The sequence below is a fragment of the Anolis carolinensis genome, chromosome 5 (assembly GCF_035594765.1).
Source record: "Anolis carolinensis isolate JA03-04 chromosome 5, rAnoCar3.1.pri, whole genome shotgun sequence".
NCBI classification, from domain to species: Eukaryota; Metazoa; Chordata; class Lepidosauria; order Squamata; family Dactyloidae; genus Anolis; species Anolis carolinensis.
The window spans coordinates 197,668,656-197,694,695 of NC_085845.1; the positions used below are offsets into that span (position 1 = coordinate 197,668,656).

Here is a 26,040-nt window from a genome sequence, read left to right on the forward strand (position 1 = left end):
TCCAGACTGAACAGTGCGAATTTCAATAGAAATGTAAAGTCATGTACCTAAATATATAAAAAAATCAAAGCCATGAGTGGTGTTGGTGAACTATAACGGCAAGCATATTTGAAAAGGAACGCATATCCACTAAAGCAGGGCTTAATATTTTTCTACTCCTGAGAAATTGTTATACGACAATCAAACATTTCATGATAATAAATCAAAAATATTTATTTTAAAACAATTCTTTCATATACATAAAAATCTGTTTCTTAATTATGAATATTTGATACTACAAGACGTAGAGGATCTTCACCATTTTTCATGCCACTCTGGTATGTTTCTTTTGCAGCCTCAAGTGGCAGACTACTCTTGGCTCTAGTTTTTCCTCTTAGAATCAGGTAAATTTCTTAATGCAGTCATTAGGTGGCAAGTTACACAAATTTCTTTGACCCCTAGATAGAGTTAGAGGACCCCAAATGGAGTCACAGCCAACAGTTTAAAGAGGTTTGGATTTGCCCTAGAGCAGGGTTACTCAAAGTGCTTGTCAATGACAAGCTTCCAGGAAAATAAGAAAGAACTGTATCCAAATTCAACAGAGCTTTAAAGATTTAAAACATTTGAAAAGTGGGAAGGCAGAGTGTTAATCAAGACTGTCCCTGTCATATTGGGATAACTGGATGGTATGTAAACTTATTTAAAATAGAAGCACCATCTCATATTTCACCTGATCAGCCTAATTCCAATGCAGGTGCACAGTTCTATGAAGTGCAGCTTCAGTTTGTTTCATTTCCAGTTCCTTACAGTGACAGGTACTGCTTCATTGGATCTTCTTCCCAGGAAGGGAAAGTTTTGGCTAATTTCCAAGAGACTTCATCTTCAATTGGCCACCCCCAGGCTTTAAAGAAAGGACCTAGATTTTTGTTTACTCTTCGTGAAAACGTTTCTGCCCACAAATTCATCTTGGATTTGTTGTCATTGGGGATTTTGGTCATTTTTTGGTACTCGGCAAAGATGTGGATATAGGGTTCCCATCCAAACGCTTCCTGTAGCTGGGGGCGAAAAGGTATATATATTTATTCCCTTAGCTACATTCTTCAAAGTAATATTCTGCATATTCTTTGCCTAAGAAAACCCTATAAAATGGATGCCCACTTGTGATTTGAAGATATACAGACACACCCACCCTAATAAGTAAAACCAAGGATAAACATGAATATTTACATCCTTTACCCCAGTTTGGGGCTCATACAAATCTTATCAGGGCACAGTGCTTATTGGATTGGATATTGAGTCCAGTCAAAACCTTTTTCATGCAGACAGCATGTAGCGAACAACCACTTTTAGATCTTTTACTCAAGTACTAACTAAAGTTCCAAGATCAGATCAGATCTGGTGCCTTTAGGATATTTAGGTCCACTACAAGCTATTTGGGAGTGGATTCTGTTAGGGTTCTTGGAAATGCAAAATGTGGGCATGACAGCTTCATGTATCTCCTGTGTTGGACAAACCCGGAGTAGACTTTTTGCAGGCTAATCAAGGCATGTTTACTTAGGAAGAAGTCCCTCACTGGGTTCCATGGGACTTGTCTCTAGATATGTATCTCAAATTCATGCTTCCCAGTTACCTGTAAATAGGGTTCCAGCGCAGTGAATACGTCAAAGTCCTTCAGCTGAGCTCCCTTTTGGAGATAGTCTTCAATTCTCTGCTTTCTCAGACATGGTTTGAGTTCTGGATGAGCTTTGTCCCTGGGGATGTTCAGGACCGTCTCATTGACGTAAACAGACCAGAGGTTGCAAGTGGCTTCAGTGGTATGGGGAGGGAATTCCCACCCACTTTGCTGCTGGTTGTGACCCAACTCATGGATTGGACCCCAGGTCCCTTTGGTTTTGAAGGCTTGCATGTTCACAATTTCCTCTATTCCCCCTACATTAGACATGACCGGATAACCAGAATGCATCCAACCTAAGGGACAGAGTTGGCATAGGAGAAGATATATATATAGAGAGAGAGAGAGGGAGGGAGATGGAGAGAAAAAATGTGAAGAAATAAACTGAAATTAGAGTTGTACAAATTCAGCAGGACTGGAGGTTGAATTTACCCAAACTTTCATTTTTTAGGTCCTCTAGGCAGTTCTATACAGTGTTCCCTCACTACTTCATGGTTCACTTTTCACGGATTCGCTGTTTCGCGGTTTTTCAGTAAACCCTAAAAGACTATTATAAATCATAAAAAATTACAATTTACAGCCTAAGGAAGGGAGGAAGGAAAAGCCAAAGGGAGAGAAAAGGAGCCCAAGCGGCAACAGGAGAAGGAAGCAATTTATCAATACACGATTGGTTGATAAAGACTTAAAATAGTGTATACAGTAGAGTCTCACTTATCCAACATAAACGGGCCGGCAGAATGTTGGATAAGCGAATATGTTGGATAATAAGGAGGGATTAAAGAAAAGCCTATTAAACATCAAACTAGGCTATGATTTTATAAATTAAGAACCAAAACATCATGTTATACAACAAATTTGACAGAAAAAGTAGTTCAAAAGCAGTAATGCTATGTAGTAATTACTGTATTTACGAATTTAGCATCAAAATATCATGATATATTGAAAACATTGACTACAAAAATGGCTTGGATAATCCAGAAGCTTGGATAAGCGAGGCTTGGATTAGTGAGACTCTACTGTATTAAAATAATGTATAAATATTAAAATAAATATAGTGTCCCTACTTTGCGGATTTTCACTTATTGTGGGTGGTCCTGGAACCTAACCCCCGCAATAAGTGAGGGAACACTGTAATATACTTCCACCAGAAGTTGACCAAAGAGTCATACTGGAGAATCTATTGATTCCTAGACATTTAGTTGGACCTCCATTGTGACTCTGATATGCTTCCACCAGAAGCCATTCATTCAGTAAGGTTTGCTATTATCTGTGGTTTTGCATATCCACACGAAGTTCTGGAACGTATCCCCCATGGATATGGAGGTATGCTGTATCTGACCATTTTCACTGATATGCGTATGATATGAAGTGGTATCTATTGCGCCAAATTGCTATGTGTGTGTGTGTGTAAAGAAATCCTTGCAAAAGTTGTTTGCAAGAGATCTCTGCAAAAGAGCTCAGCTTTTTGCAGAGGCAAAGCCACGCCTCAAACAATGTATCTGTTTGCTGGTAGATGGCTGGTTTTGTCAGTTGGGAATTTGAGCTTGGAGGGAGAGCACAGAAATAGACAGGCTCTCTGGCTACGGTCAAGTAGCTGTTTAAATATGCTATGCTGTATATACTGAATGCTGATTGATTAGTTATTGATCTTATGCAACTACAAGGACATTGTACAATTGACTTCAACTCAACAAGTAAAGTTCCTTTGTTCTTTCAATTCCTCTGCCTGGTCTGAGTCTTTTGCACATGGTGTTAACTGGACGTTGCTGGTTCCGCTATACACTCACCTGGTAACAGTATCTACTTACCAGCTGATATTTGAACGTCAGTCACAATTCGTTCTGGTCTGGGGAAAACAGGAGGAATGAATGCCAGCTTGGTCACAGCATTCATCATCTGGGCCCAGGTAGTGAGCAGGGTCTCAGGATCATCTACTTTGCGCGCATCATCTGAGGGCAATGTCAAGATGACGTTCTCGGTTTCTAGCTCAGCCCAGGGAGCAGGATAGTGACGTATGGTATCCTGCCAGGCCCGGATGCTGGTTTCACCTGATCCAACATTTTAAGAAAAGAAACATTCACTAACACCACTAGGCTCTGTGCCAGAGGATAAATGCAAGAATACACAAAACCCAATTGGATAACACTTCCTGGACACTCCACTTCAGAACTCCAAACAGCAGTCCTTGAACAAAAAAAAAAACCTATAAAGAAAGTTTGGAAACAAGCAGCTGGACAGAAATAGTTTCAGAAATTCCAGCCTTATCAACAGTGGATTGAACAGAGACAATGGTTCCTTGGCACACAGCACATAACATTAGTTAACACACCAGTTGTATGAGGGCTCTTGGACAGTTTATGGCATCTCCTTTCTGGTTCCCAGTCAATGTCACACTATATTCTAATAACTGCCTCCACCAGTCATACGGTTATCCACTCTCTTGTCTTAAGCAACGTCTCCCTCCTGCCTTCGTCCTCCAATAAATTTGTCACCTCATTACCATGTCTACAAGTTTTGCATTTCTATAGCTATAAAAGCCTGTTCCTAGACACGTCATTCCATGTATCTGAGGAAATAGTTTTGACCATAAAAACTTACTAGGTGACCTTGGACAAAGCACAAACTCTCAGTCCCAGAAAACCCTGTGATAGGTTTGCCATAAGTCAGAAATGACTTCGAAGCGCACTGCAAGATAATCATGGGAAGGTGCTAGAAATGTATTAGGTTAGGTAAAGGTTTTCCCCTGATGTTAAGTCCAGTCGTGACCGACTCTGGGGGGTTGGTCTCATCTCCATTTCTAGGCCGAAGAGCCGGCGTTGTCCGTAGACACCTCCAAGGTCATGTGGCCGGCATGACTGCATGGAGCGCCGTTACCTTCCTGCCGGAGCGGTACCTATTGATCTACTCACATTTGCATGTTTTTGAACTGCTAGATTGGCAGGAGCTGGGGCTAACAGCGGGCGCTCATTCTGCTCCCGGGATTTGAACCTGGGACCTTTCGGTCTGCGCTACCATCAGGGGAAATGTATTAGCCAATGATAAAATAACATACATTAAGCCATATTGAAAAATTCCAAGTAACACTACATAAAAAAACTTTTCACACTGAACTTTTCCCTTCTGTTTCAGGTTGTTATTTTTAGTTGAAAGTGTCACTTGCTCAATGGTAGAGATGGAATGCTCTGAAAATGTTGAGTTTTTTTGTTACTAAGATTTGGTGAATAATAACTCTAAAATTTCTAGATTTTTCCTCAGTTTAGAATACATTTCCTTTAGCTTGGCTCTACTTAACTTTGGTCTAGTGACGTAACCTTTCCCTTCAATGACCTGCTTCTTTCCAGGTGTGAATTCGTACGCTCTGATTTTAAGACATGTGCATTGAGCTGGTTGCAATGCTGGTAACAAAGTGACAGTAGTGAATTGTGCATAGCTTTTTGGATGGACATCCAAGTGCAGCTGAACTTCTTGTACCTTGCCACCACTTGTATCCAAATATTTTTTTGAGTTTACCAACTATCCCACAATGATTTGATTTTTGTGTGTGTGGATTCACTTGCCATGCTTGAAGTAAGGAGCCATGGTGGCCCCTTCTATGGTGATATATATGAAGCCAATGGAAGATTTCTCTGGCACTATGGTGTATAAGAGGCCTCCCCACAGACTGGAGACTTCCACTCTTGGACTCTTGACCTGAAATCGTCTGACCACCACCGGAGGACGTTGTAGCTCGCCAGCCTTGCTCAGGTCGTCAGAATGGCAGCCAATCTGTACCTGGAAAAAAGGATATTGGATTTAAGAGCCTGATGGTATTGAGACAGGTAAGGTTCCTTCCCAAATTTCTTTAGTCTCAGGGATGAGGGATTCTTTGCCATCTGTTGCCTAAATACACATTTGTATGGAGGTTGCTATCATCATTTTCTTGCCTGGGTTCCCAACTCATGAACCACAGGATAGAACAACCATTAATAGTCCACTTAAGCACTCCTAAATATAGGAATCTCCGATTATTTACATGAGAGAATGAGCACACTTATTTTTCCATTTTTTATTATATTATTATATAATATATTATTATATTATATTTTATTATATTATTTTTATTATATACGATAAGAGATATGAAAATATACATTTCCCTTGGACAGACACATTCAATTCCTTACATTACATTGCAGATAAGACATTGTGCATATTGGTGGCACAATGGGTTAAACCCTTATGCCGGCTGAACTGCTGACCTGAAGGTTGGGTTGCTAACCTGAAGGCTGCCGGTTCGAATCCACGAGGGGGGGGTGAGCTCCTGTCTGTCAGCTCTAGCTTATGGGGACATGAGAGAAGCCTCCCAGTAGGATGGTAACACATCCGGGCATCTCCTGGGCAACGTCTCTGTAGACAGCCAATTTTTTCACACCAGAAGCGACTTGCAGTATGTTCTCAAGTCGCTTCTGACATGATAAATAAATTAATTGTGCATGTTAAAAATTAAGGCAGAGTTTCTAACCAAAAGATCAACTGTAGAGGAAACATATAAGCATTCAGGGAAATCCTGTTTAGACCCAAGTAATAAAGCATTAAATAAGTGCACCATACAGACATAACATATAATGCACAGATTAATTTTGCTCCTGTTTCTAGGTCACTTCTACATTTTTCATGTATTTGGCCGATTGGATTGCAGAGCTGGAGAGAAGGAACCTAAAAGGAAAATTGCTTGGTGAATTGTTTCTGGTAATTCCACTCTTCCTTATCCTGAAGATGAAGCCAAGCAATTTTCTGCTCATAGTCCTCACAGGTTTGCTAATTTTAGGCCAAGATTACCCAAAGTCACAGAAGAAATCTGAAGCCAAGGCTTCTCAACAAGCATTGTCTGATTCTGATTCTTAGGTTTTTCCAGGGGATGCAATAAAATCTAAGTATTATTCTAGAATTTCAGGCCCAGATACCATATATTCACCCCCATCATACCATGTGACGTGATTCAGACATTATTATTATTATTATTATTATTATTATTATTATTATTATTATTATGTTTATTACGTTTATTATGTTTATTTATATCCCGCTTTTTCTCTCCGTACCTGCAGATTAGCATCTAGAACAGTGGATGGAAAGATCAAGGTGACAGTCTTGGCTGGAGGAACGTACATGCCAGAGCTTCTCCATGCTTCATTTCCTATAAGACCAAATCAACAGCAAATGAAATTTGCAATATAGCAATAGGTACAAGTCTCCAGGCCAGTGATTCTTAACCTGGGGTCCCCAGATGATTTTGGCCTACAAAAATCCCAGCCAATTTGCCACCTGTTAAGATTTCTGGGAATTGAAAGCCAAAAAGCTAATTTAACTAATTTACGTCATTATAAAAATGTCCAGCGGCATGCATGCCAGAAGATGAGGAAGTACTCCATCAAGGACTCGGCGTTACAGTGAATGATGAAGCAGCAACTCCCCCTGTGGCCGGAATCGAGCATACCCTCAGGAAGCTGGAAGCTGGAGAAGGTTAAATTGCCTCTGTGTCTCTGTTTCTATTTTCATATGGCATTGAATGTTTGCCATGTATGTGTACATTGTAATCCGTGTTGAGTCCCCTTCAGGGTGAGAAGGACGGAATATAAATACTGTAAATAAATAAATAAAAACATCTGGAGACTCCAGGTTGAGAACCACTGCTCTAGGCTATATATTAAATTTGACTTTGTCTTGGAGAATGAGAATTTTCTGAAATTGCTTTAACTGAATTTTATGATAGATCGTTACACATTAGAGAAGAACCTTGCCAAGGATCTAAAAAAAGAGTGGAAATTGTGTGTATAAGGATGTTATGAGTTACTGGGAATTATTAATATGATTTTATTTGTTTATTAAAAGAAAAAAAAGGGAGTTATGTATTAATGAAGGCCGGTCTCACTATGCGGTCTCAAGGCACTTAGTTTGAGATGTTAAACGTATCCCACCGCTTGGCACCAATTTGTAAACCGGTCTTTCAAATATAGAGGGAAGATATGTTTGGATTATATATATATATCAGGAGGATTTGGAGAGTAAGGAAGGATAACAGAACTAATGGGCTTAAATGAGTAAAGATGGTAACTTATATAGAAAAGTACGGTAACTGCCACCAACGTGAGGTAATGTCTTTTAAGGTAGGTGATAAAACAGTCAATGGTAATGGCTTTCCCTCATGCTCTGAGTGAGGCAAGGAGACTGATCTTTATGAACAACAAAATTCAAGTTTATTTGTACATAAGCGAGTGGTTCAAATATATATATGTTCAGGATCTTAAGTTACAGTGCAGAATATTTCTTAAACAACTTCTTTCAGAATGTAATAGATTAAACTCCCGGTCAGCTTATATCTTCAGCCTTTCCCTGAATGACACCAAGCTGCTGTCTCTGGCTGTATGAACAAGCCTTAATTTCCTAATTTTCCAAGTTTTAAAAGAGAGCTAACTCCAACAGCTCCTATTTCTTCAGAAGTCTAACAGCACCCCAAAACCGTTTTTTTTAAGGGTCAGCTTTAACTGCTAACTAAGCCACGCCCCCTTCTTCTCCAAGGAGAGGCTACGTTGCTATGGCAACCCGCTGCACTCTGCTTCCACAGGTCTCCAAGTGAGACCGGCCTTCATTAATACATAACTCCCTTTTTTTTCTTTTAATAAACAAATAAAATCATATTAATAATTCCCAGTAACTCATAACATCCTTACAGTGTGACTGTCCAAATGTTGGACCCCAGGTCCCAGCATCCGTAAATCAGCATAGCCAATGGGAATCAATGTTGGGAGCTGTAGTTCAACACCTGGAGGGCATTGCGATTCATGCCCCTTATTTAAGGCATGGTCACTTTGTAAGGAAATTTATCTCAAAGGGTTCTGGCTCAGGAGGCAATCAGGCAGAAAACCCAGTCTCGTGAGAGAACAAAAAGCAAAGTATTTGTTGTTATCATAGCTATGATAAAGCAAACAACCGAATGGCCACTGCAAAGTGTGTCGCAGTTAACAAAGAATATATATCTTGGCTTATCTAAACTTGACCAATTGCTGATGGTCTTCTTCATCTCCACACCTATTTTGGCACAGTTGGTGTCTGTGACCTAACATGTTTACTCTGAACTAGCTTCTCTCCTTGGAACTTTCTGGAGAAAAGCACCAGGCCACAGAAGGGAAGGGCACAAGTCCTGTGTTACACGTACTACTTTGGTTCATACAAAGAGCTTACATTGTCTATATAAAAGGGTAATATGATATATGAAGAGGCAAAGCTATATATGCAAAAGTTTACTATTTTCTGGCTTATGGTCCTTTCATCTTCACTGCTAAGGATATCTACCAGCTGCCCCATCTCCTTGCTAACATATGCTTATGGCAATGGTGGACAACTGCAGAAAGCTGGAGACCACATTCGTCCTCCCAGGAGACCTCTATGCCCTCATAGTACCCCTCCAAATATATCGACCTTTTAAAATCTTCTCTTACCGTTATTTGTTCCATTAATCCAGATGGTTTGGGGAGATGCTATTGGAAAGGGTTTTGTGAAATGTTGATTCAGGCAGGGGACTAAACTCTGGAATTCGGGCATCAGGTTGTAGAGATCCCAAGACATATAGAGTAAAACAGCTTTGTCTGAGTTGGATTTGATTGGGTTGTTTGCATCGATGTCGGGAATCCCACAGCGCTGGACCAGTTCCACCATATGCTTGTGAACCGAGGAGAAAATAGGGGATTTGGCAGCTGGGATCTGTAGGAATGCGGCTGAATCTTGTGCCAGTTTCTTACACCACTGGGAATACGGCGGATGTAGAGGTTGATTGTTCTCAACCTGTTCCTTGAAATAAGAGAGCATTTTTCGGAAGTTGTAATTCAAAGATTCGTCTCCAGCCTGTCTCACAGGGTAGGTTTTAGAGTTGCTTGTTTCTCCAAAGATTCCTATTCCAAACTTGTTCAGGATCTTGTTTCCTGGAAACTGCGCAATGGCACTGCTGTTGGGATGGTTGTAAGTCCAATACCAGGCATGACCCCCGATGAGGAGACCACCTCCTTCAGAGACAAATTCGTGGATATTTTCCATCTCGTCATCGCTATAGGCTGAGCAACAGTATACGCTGAGGCCTTCCTGAAGACTGGTGAGTTCACAAGGGATCATGGCTTGGAGTAACATAGAATGAACCCCATAGAAATCACTTCCAACTCCAACCTTTCCTCCTTTCCCAGCCATAAGCCACCGAATGGCATTGAGCAAAAATGTCTGCATTGAATCGGTATTCAATAGCCCTTCATGGGAGGCAACTACAACGCGTCCCCTGCCATAGTATGCGGCTCCGATGAACGTCTCATCAGAATCGGATACGGCAACTGGAAATGCCAAATTCCCGTGGATGAGCAGGGGAGAAGGGATCTTATCGTACATGTCAAACTGAGTCACTCCATTGAGAAGGGAATTTAAGTCTCTTTGGATGTCTAACCCAGACCTGTTGAAACAAGAGATGAAGAGTAGTATTAATGCCCTTCATCTAGACATTGTGCTCCTATTAAGGTGTGTGTATCAAGATCCAGAAGGAAAGAAGCTTTCATTGGAACAGTCTTTCCTATGCTAAGCTTGTGTCTAAGACCTTTAACATGACTGGTGTGTAGGAAGTAGAAATGCTGTTCATTATTAAAGAGCAAATTTTATTTATTTATTTATTTACAGTATTTATATTCCGCCCTTCTCACCCCGAAGGGGACTCAGGGCGGATCACATTACACATATAAGGCAAACATTCAATGCCTTTTTAACATAGAACAAAGACAAGACAAACATAGGCTCCGAGCTGGCCTCGAACCCATGACCTCTTGGTCAGAGTAATTTGTTGCAGCTGGCTGGCTGCTCACCAGCCTGCGCCACAGCCCGGGCCAAATCCCATCTCATCTATTTTACGGAAGGACATTTCAAGTTACAATTACAACAGCAGGGCCTAACAGAATTGTCTTTCTCATTACTTCCAGAGTTTTCCAGTGACAGGCTGGGGTAGATGTGGGCTCCAGACTTTCATATTTACTTGGTTATAGTAAAGTAAAGGTAAAGTAAAGGTAAAGGTTTCCCCTGACGTTAAGTCCAGTCGTGACCGACTCTGGGGGTTGGTGCTCATCTCCATTTCTAAGCCAAAGAGCCAGCGTTGTCCGTAGGCACCTCCAAAGTCATGTGGCCGGCATGACTGCATGGAGTGCCGTTACCTTCCTGCCGGAGCGGTACCTATTGATCTATACACATTTGCATGTTTTCAAACTGCTAGGTTGGCAGAAGCTGGAGCTAACAGCAGGCGCTCACTCCACTCCCAGGATTCGAACCTGGGACCTTTCGGTCTACAAGTTCAGCAGCTCAGTGCTTTAACACACTTCGCCACCGGGGTTCCTTGGTTATAATGCACCATCAAATGCACCATCAAACCTTTGGCCCTGAAATATACTGTATAAGACTCATCTATCCCTAAACGGTCTATGTTAATATATTTGGCTAATGATCCCCGTCCCCTTGATCAAGGTTTGTTGGTGGCACAGTGTGTTAAAGCGCTGAGCTGCTTAACTTGCAGACCAAAAGGTCCCAGGTTCAAATCCCGGAAGCGGAGTGACGCCTGCTGTTAGCCCCAGCTCCTGCCAACCTAGCAGTTCGAAAACATGCCAATGTGAGTAGATCAATAGGTACCGCTCTGGCAGGAAGTTAATGGCGCTCCATGCTGTCATGCCAGCCACATAACCTTGGAGGTGTCTACGGACAACGCCGGCTCTTCGGCTTAGAAATGGAGATGAGCACCAACCTCCAGAGTCGGTCACGACTGGACTTAACGTCAGGGGAAACCTTTACCTTACCTTTTTATAGTTTTACTTCATTTTTAATAATGTGTTTTATTATGCTGGCTATGTAGTGTAAGTTGTTGTTTTATGATTGGAAACCGCTGAGTCCCCTTGGGGAGATAGAGTGGTATATAAATAAAGTTTTACGTAATTTTTTACTTACTTAATGTGCACCCCAGTTTTGAAGAAGCACATTACATAAAAGGGATTTCCTGTTGTATGTAATGCACTCAGTTTATTAGGCTTAGGGCTTCATCACAACGACCAGCCAAAGCATCCTGCTTCACCTGATTTTGCTGTCGGATGTGGGGGGCAGCGGGGCAAATCCGTTAGCCCGTGTCCTTCTCCCTCACAACGGTGCAAGGATCCGTGCTGGCTCTATTGTAGCAGCACAACACGTGCGGGCTCCCGTGTTGTAGGGGTGCCTTTGCCAACGCTTCCATCCCAGTTGGGGCAGAGCCTCCGTCAGATGTCACACAACGTTGTGTGATGGCTGGTGTGGGGCTCCATCCCCAAGACAGGGTGGAAGCATCCTAGAATGCTAAATTTACCTCGTTTGACGAGGCCCCCATATGTGAACAGGAATCTGTCAGAGTTATGATTTGTGTGGTGTGAAATTTTCAAAATGTAGTTTAAAGCTAGTGTGTGCAGCATCTATTAGACTGAGCAATGGTTGAGTGCATAGAGTAAGATTAATTGCCAGAGTAACACTTCGTAGCTTCCGCAGACGTAGCCGGTAGGCTTGATCGATCCACGAAAAATTTGATTCTAAACTCGTTTCAAAACTAGAGGGGGGCAGCGTTTCGTTTCTGAAGGTATTTCCGAATTTTGCCCCTCAAAAAATTCGAAATTAACGAAAATTCGTTATTTTCTAAATTAATTCGTTAATGGCGGACGCGCATGCGCAATTCCCAAAAACAGCACAGAGGGAGAGGACTTTACAGGACTCTCCCACCCTCATTTTTTGAGTGATCTTCTTCAAACTTGGTACAATGGTAGAACACATTTAACACTGATAGCTCACCAAAATTTGGAATGTTTCCCTTATCCTCTGATTTTTGGAGAATTTTCATAGCTTTTATAATAAACCATTTTTTTAATAATTGCAGAAATCTGTTCCTGGTTTGAAAGTCTTATTTCCTGTTAAATTGGGTTGTCTTTACTGTGAAAGTCGTTGTTCTACTTCAGAAACTTTGTTTTTGTGGCTGAAACTTTGTTAAATTGGTGTGTGTGTGATATATACTGTGTATATATATATAGTCCCTGCATATGTGTGTGTGTGTGTGTGTGTGTGTGTGTGTATAGGTAAAGGTAAAGGTATCCCTTGACGTTAAGTTCAGTCATGTCTGACTCTGGGGGTTGGTGCTCATCTCCATTTCTAAGCCCAAGAGCCAGTGTTGTCCATAGACACCTCCAAGGTCATGTGGCCGGCATGACTACATGGAGTGCCATTACCTTCCCAGAAACACCCAGAAAATGGGAATTCCAGACAGGAAACAATCAGGGCCAGCTAATACCTCCCAACAAAGGATTCCCCCAGGTAGGAAGCAGCCAGGCTTTGAAGCTGCAAGGCTATTCAATGCTAATCAAGGTGACCAATTGCAACATTCACACTTGCCTCCCACAGACAAGAGTTCTTTCTCCCACCCTGGACCTTCCACAGATATATAAACCCCACTTGCCTAGCTTCGCACAGACGTCAAAACCTCTATGTCTGCCACAGATGTGGGTGAAACGTCAGGAGAGAATGCTTCTGGCACATGGCCATAGAGCCCGGAATACATACCACAACAGTGTGATCCCGGCCATGAAAGCTTTCGACAACACAACCACAGTATCCATTCAAGTTCATGTAGCGTGGTATGGAGACCTGTATTGGGGGGAGGGAGGGTGCGAATCTGGGCCCCTGGGAGTCGTAGTCCTCCCTCCCTCCCCGGGAGCAGCCGAGGACGGGCCTGGCCCACACCCCCTCGCATCCCGGGCCTCTTCCTCCTCACCGCCGGGCCCCGCGCCAGCCTCCATCTCTGCGTGTCTCTATAGACCTCTGTCTCTCTCGGTCTCTCCATTCCCGGCTCCATTCGCCGCCTTCCCGCCTCACAGAGAGACACCAGGCCTGAGCTGAGGCGAGGCGGTGGCGGCGGCAGCCATTTCCCCCCTCCGTCTTCCTCCTCCTCCTCGGCCTCCTTCCCCCTCACCCCCTCCCATTGGCTGAGCCCGTGACGCCCCTTTTGCTGAGGGGCAAAAGGAAAGGGCCTGAATGGTGGGAGTTTGGGTGATTTGCAAAAGCTTTTTTTTCCTAACGAAAAAAACGAAGAAATAAGAAAAAACGGCCTCTCGCGATTCGAAACCGCGATATCCAGACGTGTGGACAATCAAGGCCGTATATTGCTTCAAAACAAATGAAAATAACGAATTAATAACGGGTAACGGGGAAATCGAATTATTTGAGCAAGCCTAGTAGCCGGACATAAGACACTGTTGTGGAATGGGGGCGTCAACAAGTTAACTGATAATGTTCTTTGGTCGCCGCTATCAATTGAGCCAGACATGTTTATGAGCTTTTCCGGCAGTGCTTTGTAAATAGCTGTAAATTACTGCAATAAAAGATAAGAACCACCGAGTTCAGCTGTTTGTGGATTTATGTTTATGTTCGTGTGGCTAAGCAGCTTGCTAGTTTGCTGACGAAGAGGAAAATTGAGACGGAGAGGTGATTGTGTCTCAATTAAGCCTCTCACACACGGACAGAATCCACACACCTATCCTTTGCAAGATTCACATGGTTCCCAACTGAACGCATTCACAGAGGTTTTGAAGGTTTTGTGAACGAGGCCTGTTGGAAGGCACCCACTGCCTGCTTTCCCTGCCTGGCTCCTTGATATCATACAGTGAAATGGATGGCAGCAAAACAGCCGGCAGGCAAGGGGAACGGTGCCCCTCCATCAGGCCAAGTTGTTGGACTGCCAGGTTGAGGAAAGCGAGGTGGGCAGCTGATCTGACAAGAGAGGGAGGAGGAGGAGGTGATGACAGTGCCTGTGACTCTCAAGGCAGCACCAACGAAGAACGAATAGGAGAGCCGGGAGTAGATGAGATTATGTGTGTGATTCTAATGCGCCACCAAATCTAATGCACATCTCATTTTTGGTGATGTAATGTCGCCAAAAAAGGTGAGTATTGAACTCGAGTAAATATGGTGTATGAAACTGCAATCTAACTTAAAGATGGGTCTCAACCACAGCATTTGCTGTGGTAGGTCTTCCAGTTATTTCTGATCTATGGCCACCTTAAGGTATTGTGGTCTGAACAAGGGCATGGAAGCCCATTGGGTGATCTTAGGCAAGTCATACGTTCTCAAAGTCCGAAGAAACTCTGATGAAACCAATGTGTTGTCGAAGGCTTTCATGGCCGGGATCACAGGGTTGTATGTATTCTGGGCTGTATGGCCACGTTCTAGAAGTATTATTACGCCAAATTGCTAATGTGTATGTATGTGTGTGTGTAAAGAAATCCTTGCAAAAGTTGGTTTGCAAAAAGAACTCTGCAAAAAGGGAGCTCAGCTCTTTAGCAGAGGCAAGGCCACGCCTAAAACAATGTATCTATTTCTGGCAGGTGGCTGGAAATGTCAGTTGGAATTTGAGCTTGCTAGAGAGAGCAAGGAAAAAGAAGGCTCTCTAATAGCTACGGTCAAGTAGCTGATTTAACATGCTATGCTGTATGTATATATTGATGCTGATTGATTCGTTATTGATCTTATGCAACTACATGGACATTGTACGATTGCAGAACTGTTTTGTATTTCAACTCTACAAGCAAGAGTAAAGTTTCCTTTGTTCATTTCAATTCCTCTGCCTGGTCTGAGTCTTTTGCACATGGTGTTATCTGGATGCTACTGATTCCGCTACGCTACGCTATAATCTCACCTGGTAACAATACGTTCTCAAAGTCCGAAGAAACTCTGATGAAACCAATGTGTTGTCGAAGGCTTTCATGGCCGGGATCACAGGGTTGTTGTATGTATTCTGGGCTGTATGGCCACATTCTAGAAGTATTCTCTCCTGACGTAGCCAGATTTTGTTCATTCTCATGGTTTCTTCCTTTCTGTTGAAGTTGTCCACATGCTTGTGGATTTCAATGGCTACCAGTATTAAAAAACTCAAAAATCAGAACAGTAGATGGGAAGCAACACTCATAGAATCATAGAATCATAGAATAGTAGAGTTGGAAGAGACCTCATGGGCCATCCAGTCCAACCCCCTGCCAAGAAGCAGGAAATCGCATTCAAAGCACCCCCGACAGATGGCCATCCAGCCTCTGCTTAAAAGCCTCCAAAGAAGGAGCCTCCACCACAGCCCGGGGGAGAGAGTTCCACTGTCGAACAGCCCTCACAGTGAGGAAGTTCTTCCTGATGTTCAGGTGGAATCTCCTTTCCTGTAGTTTGAAGCCATTGTTCCGTGTCCTAGTCTGCAGGGCAGCAGAAAACAAGCTTGCTCCCTCCTCCCTATGACTTCCCTTCACGTATTTGTACATGGCTATCATGTCTCCTCTCAGCCTTCTCTTCTGCAGGCTAAACATGCCAAGCTCTTTAAGCCGCTCCTCATAGGGCTTGTTCTCCAGACCCTTAATCATTTTAGTCGCCCTCCTAAAATGAGGGCAGGGGAGCTCCAGGGACGGCTAATGACTCTGAACAAAGGATGCCCTCCAGGCAAGAGACAAACCTTTCCAATGCCAATCAAGGTGATTAATTGCAACATTCACGCTGACGTCCAACTGATAAAGAACTCTTCTCATACCCTGGACTCTCCACAGATATATATTAACCTTCCTTGCCTAGTTTTTCCATGCCTCACAACCTCTGAGGATGCCTGCCATAGATGTGGGCAAAACGTCAGGAGAGAATGCTTCTAGAACATGGCCATACAGCCCGGAATACATACAACAACCCTCTGATGAAACCTTGCAAAGAAATCTCTGTGATACGATTGCCCTTCAACCAGTGCAAGTGACAGAAACAAACTATCCAGGCATGCAAGAAAAACTGAAGATATACAATAACAACACTAAAATAAGGCAGATAAAGAGAAATACTTACTTAGTGATCAGAGGGAGCCTTGGCATTTCCGTGGGTACGGGAAAGATCCCATTCTCTCCCATATTGGCAGTGAAATACACGCCAGCCACACTGGTCACCCAGTTGCCAGGGAATTCCATCAGAACGTTCTCTTCACCGTGTTGATATGACCAGTGCCAGGCCTGTCCTCCGATCAGCAGACCTCCACCTCTTTTGACAAACCGTACCAGGTCCTCCGCCTGGTCACCATTGTAGGCATCCAGGCAGTAGACCCCTAGAGGGTCTCCAAGGGGAACTCCAGGATGCACTTTGACTCCATTGCTAAGGAGTACCTGGGAGAGGGCAGCCATGCTTTGGTGGACCCCCACTTGTGCTGTGGATGATGGCTTCAGCCACTCCAGAGCATTTCTAATCAATGGCAAAAACCGGGGAAGGACCGGCATTGCTTCATGGGCGAAGACCACCATGTGTCCTTCTCCGTACTGAGACGCAGCAATGAGGACTTCATCCTTCGAACTCAGAAGCACCGGGAAAGCCCGGTCTCCGGTGAGCAAGAGCTGACAGGGATTAAAATCTCCTGTTACATCCAGAGACTGAATGCCTTTCACTAGAGATGCATAAGATGCTTGGGAATCCATTGGAACAGCCTGTGTACTATTATATCTGAAAGAGAAGACAGAGATATCAACAGAAGCCTACCGAATTCTGACAACTCCATGTCAACAAAAATTTTAATCAGATTGTGTTGTCAAAGGCTGTCATGGCCGGGATCACAAGGTTGTTGTATGTTTTCTGGGCTGTATGGCCATGGTATCTGGCTAAGGTAAAGGTAAAGGTTTCCCCTGACGTTAAGTCCAGTCGTGACCGACTGAGGGTTGGTGCTCATCTCCATTTCTAAGCCGAAGAGCCGGCGTTGTCTGTAGACACCTCTAAGGTCATGTGGCCGGCATGACTGCATAGAGCGCTGTTACCTTCCTGCCGGAAGGTAGGTACCTATTGATCTACTCACATTGGCATGTTTTCGAACTGCTAGGTTGGCAGGAGCTGGAGCTAACAGTGGGCGCTCAAGCCGCTCCCGGGATCTGAACCGGATTTCATTTAAATTTGGCATCTGGCTACCAGTATTAAAAAACTCAAAAATCAGAACAGTAAATAAGAAGCAACACTCTGAAAACAGAAGATTTCCAAGGACAGCTAATGACTCTGAACAAAGGATGCCCCCAGGCAGGAAAAGCCAGAAGATGAATCAAGGTGATTAACTGCAACATTCACTCTGCCTTTCATCTGACAAAGAGTTCTTCTCACACCCTGGACTCTCCACAGATATATATTAACCTTCCTTGCTGAGTTTCTCCATACCTCACAACCTCTGAGGATACCTGCCATAGATGTGGGCGAAACGTCAGGAGAGAATGCTTCTGTAACATGGCCATACAGCCCGGAATACATACAACAACCCTTTAATCAGATTAACAGACCTGTATTTTAACATTATCTTAGAGGCAGATTGAGGTAGTTCTATTAGAAAACAGTAGATAAGGAGGAGAAACAGGTAAACCCTTATCTTATCCTGGTGCCCTCTGCTGTGGTAATCTCTGAGCAGTTAGACTCAATTTAACCCTCTCCGAGGGAGATTCCACCAAAAATCAGCAGAGTAGCAAAAGCAAAGCTCTCAAATGCAGCAGTTACTTACATGGGGCGAGCAAAGAGAAGCCTTTGACCATTTAGGATTGCAATGGACTGCAGAGTCTCAATAAAAGTTCAAAAAGTATTTATTCAGGTAAAAAGAACTCCATTGTAGATAGAAAGGCTTGGGAGCTGTCTAGTCTACTCTAGACTGGTTTCTAAGGAAAAATAAGAAAGGAAAAATAACAAACATCTAAATAGTTATGTCTTGCCAGGAGAGACAGCAAGATGCTGCTTGTTAGCTAGAAGAACAAAGGGAGAAGACTGAACCAAAATGGTTCCAACCTCATGGTCCAATTTATTGGGGCCATAAAAGACATTCTGACCAATGAGAAGTTAGTGTCCCTAAAGATTCACATTTCCACTAATTTCAAAGTAAGGGATGTGACGTAAACAGGATAGAGTGAAACACAGTAAAGCCTGTCTAGGCATGCTTTGGAAACAGGGAAAGGATTCCCTCAATCAAACTCTATCATCTATCTAATTACATCTAGACTTGAGTAGTCCAGGATGATTCCCAACACCCTCCTTCTCCCCAGGATCCATCTTGGAATGCTGAGCTGGAGCTTCCTTTGATAAATGAGGCAACTTGTGGGAGCTGGACGTAGGCACCAGAGAGAGAGGGCTGGGTCTTAGGGAAGCTAAGGAAGATGGCTCCAATCTTGGTGTTGACCCATCCACCCACTCAAGTCTGACTGGTTGCCTAGATGTCAGGTAGGGATTTCCCTCCCTGTTGGAAGTTTTTTTTTTTTTGTGCCTACCCCACACTGTGCTCTGTGGACTGGGGAATTGCATCCATGATTACACAACCATTTCTTGGGCAGGATGTGGAGCCCTTTGCTGATCTGTGGGACCGTGTTTGAGATGTCTTACTCCTCGTGTTTGCACACGCCTCTTGTAATGGTTGTGTAGGTGGTAATAAATTGTTTGAAATAGAGCCATTAGTTCTTGAGTGTCTCAGGTAGGTATAATTGTCGTTTGGGGACTCAGAAGTTTCATGTGGATTTTGTGTCATGTTAGGCGCATGGTTCCCTAAGGTTGAGGAGCCCTGTTTATTTTGGTCAACTTGTTGGGAAAATTCATCAGGCTCTTGGATCTCATCTTGGAGGGCTGCGCTCTGATCGTTTTTTAGAAAAGAAGAGATTTTCATCTGGCCCTTAGGATTCTTTTTCCTCTTTCCGGGTGGCAGGGCATCCGTATCTCCTGGGTCTTTAGAGCCTTTAGAGTCTTTAGTCATTTTGCCCAGAAACTTTTTTCTTTCCTTGGTCTTTGCTCAAGGGTGGAGGATTCTGAGAGGTGAACTCTAGCCTGCACCTCGTGTTTCGAGACCTTACAGGAGTTAGTCCTAGGGACTAGTGAGCCTTCCTCCCCCATGATGCTAAAGTGATGAGCTGATTCTGAAGGCATCTCCAGCATCAGCTCTTGATTGCACTCCTCATTTATTTTCTACTGTTCTTCGATTCTTATTATCGGTGATTTTGGGTGTTTATCAGAGGCGGGTATTGTCCACCGTGTAAGCTCCTGAAACATTGTCAGGGGAGTTTGAGGGGATTCTATTTGAGAGATGGGGCCATTTGTTGCTATGGGTAAGTGTGTACGTTTTGTATGTTTCACATGTTTTGATATGGTCAAATTGACTAATCAATAAAGAGTTGTTGTTGTTGTTGACTGGGGAATTGGCTTTGGGTATGGTCTACAATTAGTTTTTGGTCACTGGCAGATTTTTGTTGATATGGAAATTGATGAGCACCCATGGAGCCATCTGGATTCCCCTCTTAGGTCTTGGGGCTGGAGAGGTTGGGATAGAGGCTCTTCTTCGGGGCCTACTCCTCCGTCCTTGGGGATTGGGATTTGCAAAGGGAGAGACTTCGGGGAAGCCTTCCAAGTATGAGTGGTCTTGAGAGGAACCCACGTTTGGGTTTACCTTAGAGCTCTAATGTCTTCGCCTGAGTGGTGGCGAGGAGGTTTAAGAAATACCTGTTGCTGCCACCTTTTCCACATCAGTACACTCTCTGGTTTATTAGCTGAATCAAATAAACCAGGAAATTGGTTAGCATACGAATTGAGGAAGGAAAAGAAAAAAAATGTAATTGTTAAGATATCACACAAGGATAAAATATTAATTGATGATATCAATATTCAACAGTATTACAGTAATGTATTTAAGGTTGACCATATATCTCTGTAAGACATAGACAGTTACTTAATCAAGCAAAAGTTATCAAAATTGCTGAAGCACCAAAGCAATTGATCAATGGGCCAATAATACCAAAAGAAATAGCCGAGGCTATCAAAAAAATAAAAACTGGGAAAGCACCAGGCACAGATGGATTACCAGCATTATAAACATTTTGAAGGTCAACTTGAGCGACTGCTTTTACAAATAATGAATTCCATACTTAAACCAGGATATATACCTGAAACATGGTGAGAAGCTGTAATACCAAAGGAAGATCAGGAATTGGATTTTACCACAGAATTATTGACCAATATCTTTACTGAACAATGACTATAAATTGTTTACAACCATCCTGGCTGAAGGACTGAAACGCATATTTCAGCAGTTTACTTATCAGGATCAATATGTTTTAATGCCTAAAATACAACTACATCGCAACATAAGGACTATATTTGATATTTTGGAGTACAGTATTTGGAAGAACATAATGAAAAACAAGTGATTTGGATCTTTTTTAAATACAGAAAAAGCCTTTGGTAAACTAAATTGGCCATCTATGTTTTAGGGATTTTGTGTTAGGGGAAACTCCCAAAAATACAGCAGAGCATCCAAAATACAAACAGGATACTTATAGTTGAGCATTCAGCTCACAGCAAGCAGAGCGTGAAGTGTTGTGGCTGGAAAAGAAATTTAGAGATTAGGAGGCAAACACTCTATAAATTAGAAAAAGTTTATTTACAAAAATAATAACTACAGTTCCTAATAGTAAAGAACTGCATCTGAGCTACTCTAATGCTATATCTTCTAGGGTTCAAAGAGAGGAAAAAATCTCTAAGCACAACACCTCTCCTCACACACAAGCAGAAAGAGGTCTCAATATGATGCAAGAAGCAGAAGTCTGAAACAAAGGCATGCACCTGCAAAGTATCCATTCTAAATAACGAATCAGAATGAGAGTAGAAATCGAGAGAAGAAAACAAATAGATACATTCCAACTGCAATTCAGGAGACTGACTGTTCCTCATTAAGGACTGCAGACTTGAGTAGTGTAGGGTTGAATTCCAATACAATGTTTAAGGCAGGGGTCCCCAAACTAAGGCCCGGGGGCCGGATGCGGCCCTCCGAGGTCATTGACCTGGCCCCCGCCCTCAGTTTTATAATATAATATATTGTATATACATATAATATTGATAATAATATTAGAATGTAATACAATATAACACTAATAATAATACCATATAATAATATTAATTATATATTCTATATTACATATAATATTACTAATAATATTACATTATAGTGGTATAGTTCAATATAGTAATATATAATGCTAGTATTGTGCTATGCTAATAATATAATATATTGTATGTACATATAATTTGTAAGCCACTCTGAGTCCCCTTTGGGGTGAGAAGGATGTGATACAAATGTAGTAAATAAATGCAGTAAATAAATAAATAATAAATAAACAAATTTTAGATTTAGGCTCGCCCAAAGTCTGAAATGACTTGAAGGCACACAACAACAACAACAACAACAACACTAATTAACTTGACTATCTCATTGGCCAGAAGCAGGACCACACTTCCCATTGAAATCCTGATAAATGTATGTTGGTTAAAATTGTTTTTATTTTTAAATATTGTATTGTTCTTTCGTTGTTGTTGTTGTTGTTGTTGTTGTTGTCTTTGCACTACAAATAAGACATATGCAGTGTGCATCAGAATTTGTATTTTTTTTTCAAATGATAATCCGGCCCCTCAACAATCTGAAGGATTGTGGACCGGCCCTTGGCTTAAAAAGTTTGAGGACCCCTGGTTTAAGGTATTGAAAGACATGGTTTTTGGAGATAATTCCATAAAATTGATACAATCAGTTTATATTAGGCAGACAGCACAGGTGGTTGTAAATGGAAATTTAACCAAGCCATGTGAATTTCAGAAAGGGACTAGACAAGGATGCCCACTCTCAACACTTCTGTTTACACTAGCTCTTGAAGTACTTTTAAGGGACACATGATATGAGGAAAAGATTTCTGGAATAAAGATTAAACAGGAAAATTATAAATTGTGAGCGTTTGTAGATGACTTGATGATTACTTTACAAAACCCATTAAACGGAATAGGAATCTTGATGAGAAAGTTGACAGATGTTAGAACTTTAACAAGATTTAAAATCAATAACCAGAAAACAAAAGTGTTAATTAAAAATATGGATATAAAAGAAGGAAAAATGTCAGATATAACTGGTTTTAAAATAGAGAAAAAGTCAAGTATTGTTCCAAAATAATTATGAAATTTTATGGATAGGTATTTTAGAAGACTTACTATAGTGGGATAAGTTACAATTATTATTAGGCAGAATCTGTGATAAAAATGAATGTTTCCAAGGATTCTATTTCTTTTTCACACAACACCTGTGATAGCGACAGATAAACCTTTTAAACAATGGCAAAAGGATATACAGTAGAGTCTCACTTATCCAACACTCACTTATCCAATGTTCTGGATTATCCAACGCATTTTTGTAGTCAATGTTTTCAATATATCATGATATTTTGGTGCTAAATTCGTAAATACAGTAATTACTACATAGCATTACTGTGTATTGAACTACTTTTTCTGTCAAATTTGTTGTATAACATAATGTTTTGGTGCTTAATTTGTAAAATCATAACCTAATTTGATGTTTAATAGGCTTTTTCTTAATCTCTCCTTATTATCCAACATATTCGCTTATCCAATGTTCTGCTGGTCCGTTTACGTTGGATATGTGAGACTCTACTGTATCTAAATTTGTATGGCAAGGAAAGAAACCAATAATTAAACTTAAGGTGTTACAAGATGCAGAAGAATGGTGTGGACTAGCTACACCTGATCTGAAACTTTACTTGTTATTTACTTTGGATAAAAGACAGGGTTCTGTTGAGTAATACTAGGATGTTGGCACTGGAGGGACATGATTTGAGATATGGTTGGCATGGTTACATGTGATGTGACAAAGTGGAAGTGAACGTGGCTTTTAGAAATCATTATGTTAGACCTGCTGTATTACTAATATGGGAGATATATAGATTAATCTTATGACCGAAGATGCCAGCCTGGGTTTCTGCACAAAAAGCATTTTATAGAAAAGAGATGAAAGGCAAGACAAAATGGTTAACTTATCAAGATCTCCTAGAAAATGTACATGGAGAATATCTAATTAAAACAAGAGAGAAATTTGATTTCTTTAACAGCTGGGAACTCTGGGGTATGGGTTTGGTTTCATATAATCTTTACTGAATAAATAAGGTTTACAGTCTTTTTCCTTTACACTTAAGCGTCTGAGGGGGGAAAGGAAGGGGTCTGAGGTTGTTAGGAATGGTGGGAGTTGAAGTCCAAAACACCTGGAGGGCTCAAGTTGGACAATCCTGGTGTAGATGCATTCAGAGGTGAAACAGAGACTACAGAAACTGGTATTCATTCATTGGTGACCTCCCATCCAAGTGCGAACCAGGGCTGACCCTTCTTAGCTCCCAAGACCAGATGGGATCTGACAGTTTGAGGAAATCCCACATATACAAAACAATCCAATCAAACAAAATTTTCAATAAGGAAAAAAAGCAATAAGTAAATAGTTTTCAGAGACTCACCTTCCAAACGGGTTACGATCCCTTCAAGTCTATCTGCTTGCAAAACGATGCGAGACCATCCGTTTGGAGCATCTTATTTATGGCTTGAATGAAAGATGTTGATGAATCACAAGCGGGTCATAAACTTACACATTCGTTTTCTGTAAAAGGAAAGTAGATATTTGATCAGTCCACTGCAGAGGAAACCATATGAACTCTTAGTAACCTTTTTAAAGTGGGTTGCTGTGAGTTTAAAGTGGATCGCTGTGACCTTTTAAAGAGAATTTTTTTTAGAGACAGGAACAAGCCTTCCTAGAAATGTACTTAGGAGTTCAGGCAAAAGATAAAGAAACCGGAATTGGAAGTTTACTTCTGCCCTTTGCCTTGGAAAAATAAATACAGTAGAGTCTCGTTTATCCAAGCCTCACTTATTCAAGCTTCTGGATTAACCAAGCCATTTTTGTAGTCATTGTTTTCAATATATCATGATATTTTGGTGCTAAATTCGTAAATACAGTAATTACAACATAACATTACTGCATATTGAACTACTTTTTCTGTCAAATTTGTTGTATAACATGATGTTTTGGTGCTTAATTTGTAAAATCATAACCTAATTTGATGTTTAATAGGCGTTTCCTTAATCCCTCCTTATTATCCAAGATATTCGCTTATCCAAGCTTCTGCCGGCCCGTTTAGCTTGGATAAGTGAGACTCTACTGTATATGGAAATGTATTCAGACAAAGAATCAACTGAAAATGGAGCTGCACAGCAAAATATTCTCATAAGATTGTTAGGTTATGGTAGGTAGTCCAAACTATTTTACAGTTATTAATGAATACGTTTATTAAGGTTAGATTCAGTTCGGAAAATATATAATAAGAGCTGTGGATCAATTCAGATGGAAACCAAAACTATTGAGGTCAACGAAAGTATATACAGGGCCATGATGGTGCAGCGGGTTAAACCGCTGAGCTACTGAACTTGCTAATCAGAAGGTTGGCAGTTCAAATCCGTGGGGCAGGGTGAGCTCCCACTGTTAGCCCCAGCTTCTGCCAACCTAGCAGTTCGAAAACATGCAAATGTGAGTAAATCAATAGGTACCACTTCAGCGGGAAAGTAACAGAGCTCCATGCAGTCATGCTGGTCGCATGACGCTGGAGGTGTCTACGAACAAAGCCGGCTCTTCGGTTTAGAAATGGAGATGAGCACCAACCTCCAGAGCTGGACACAGCTAGACTTATTGTCAAGGGGAAACCTTTACCTTAAAGTATATACAGGATGACTTGTATCCCTTATCCAGAATGCCAACATCTAAGGTTGGCTGAGATTGTGAGACCAGTGTTTTCTGATTGGTCCATTCTGCAGTAACCTTTGTTTCACACACACAATGATTAAACATATTGTATGTATAAAATGACTGCAAGGCTTTGTGTGTAAGGCACATTCCATCCATCCATGAACTTCATGTTTAGACTTGGCTCTCATGTCCAAGATATCTCATTCTGGATGTATATGCAAATGCAGGTATTCCAATATCTATCTATCATCTATCTATCTATCTATCTATCTATCTATCTATCTATCTATCTATCTATCTATCTATCTGCATAATACAAGTGAATATCTGTATGTGTGTATGTGGCACAGTTGTCCACTCTCACAGATAGCTCCAGCCTTCACAAACAGGCTATAGTTCCCAGTGCTGAGGAGCCACCAAGTCACTTCCTCCCAGGACATTGCAAGTTACAGCGAGCACATCCCAGCATTCCTTTCTCTCTTCATTTGCATGACCCTGCCCACTGCCTATCTCTTAACCCTTTCCTACCCTTTCCTATGGCACACAGCAAAAAGAGGAATTGATCAACAACTGAACATAATGGAGAGGTTCATTGAGGAGAATTCAGCATTATTTATAGGAGTTGTAGGGACTGGGATGTATAGTTCACCTGCAATCTAAGAGCACTCTGAACCTCACCACCGATGGACCTGGAACTAACTTGCCATACAGA

At 41.7% G+C, this 26,040-nt stretch overlaps 1 protein-coding gene across 1 annotated transcript; it reads right to left on the bottom strand.

Moving 5' to 3' along the window:
- Nucleotides 1–187: 187 nt before the first annotated feature.
- LOC100568046 (TRPM8 channel-associated factor homolog) lies at nucleotides 188–24,307 on the bottom strand. The gene is made up of 8 exons (XM_008110275.3): nucleotides 24,049–24,307; nucleotides 16,571–17,212; nucleotides 9,130–10,121; nucleotides 6,733–6,827; nucleotides 5,209–5,422; nucleotides 3,460–3,699; nucleotides 1,610–1,947; nucleotides 188–1,034 (listed from the first exon to the last, which is right to left on the bottom strand). The coding sequence occupies exons 2-8, from the start codon at nucleotides 17,185–17,187 to the stop codon at nucleotides 783–785; spliced, it is 2,748 nt and encodes a 915-aa protein (XP_008108482.2). The 5' UTR covers nucleotides 17,188–17,212; nucleotides 24,049–24,307; the 3' UTR covers nucleotides 188–782.
- Between the last annotated feature and the right edge of the window lie 1,733 nt (nucleotides 24,308–26,040).

Excerpts from the sequence above, each read along its gene's own strand:
- LOC100568046 (XM_008110275.3), bottom strand. The coding sequence starts at position 17,187 with ATGGATTCCCAAGCATCTTATGCATCTCTAGTGAAAGGCATTCAGTCT. Across the intron at positions 5,423-6,732 it reads TTCTAGATGCTAATCTGCAG|GTACAGATTGGCTGCCATTC; the intron begins GTACGGAGAGAA and ends CCTTTTTTCCAG. Across the intron at positions 3,700-5,208 it reads GGCTCCTTACTTCAAGCATG|GTGAAACCAGCATCCGGGCC; the intron begins GCAAGTGAATCC and ends ATGTTGGATCAG.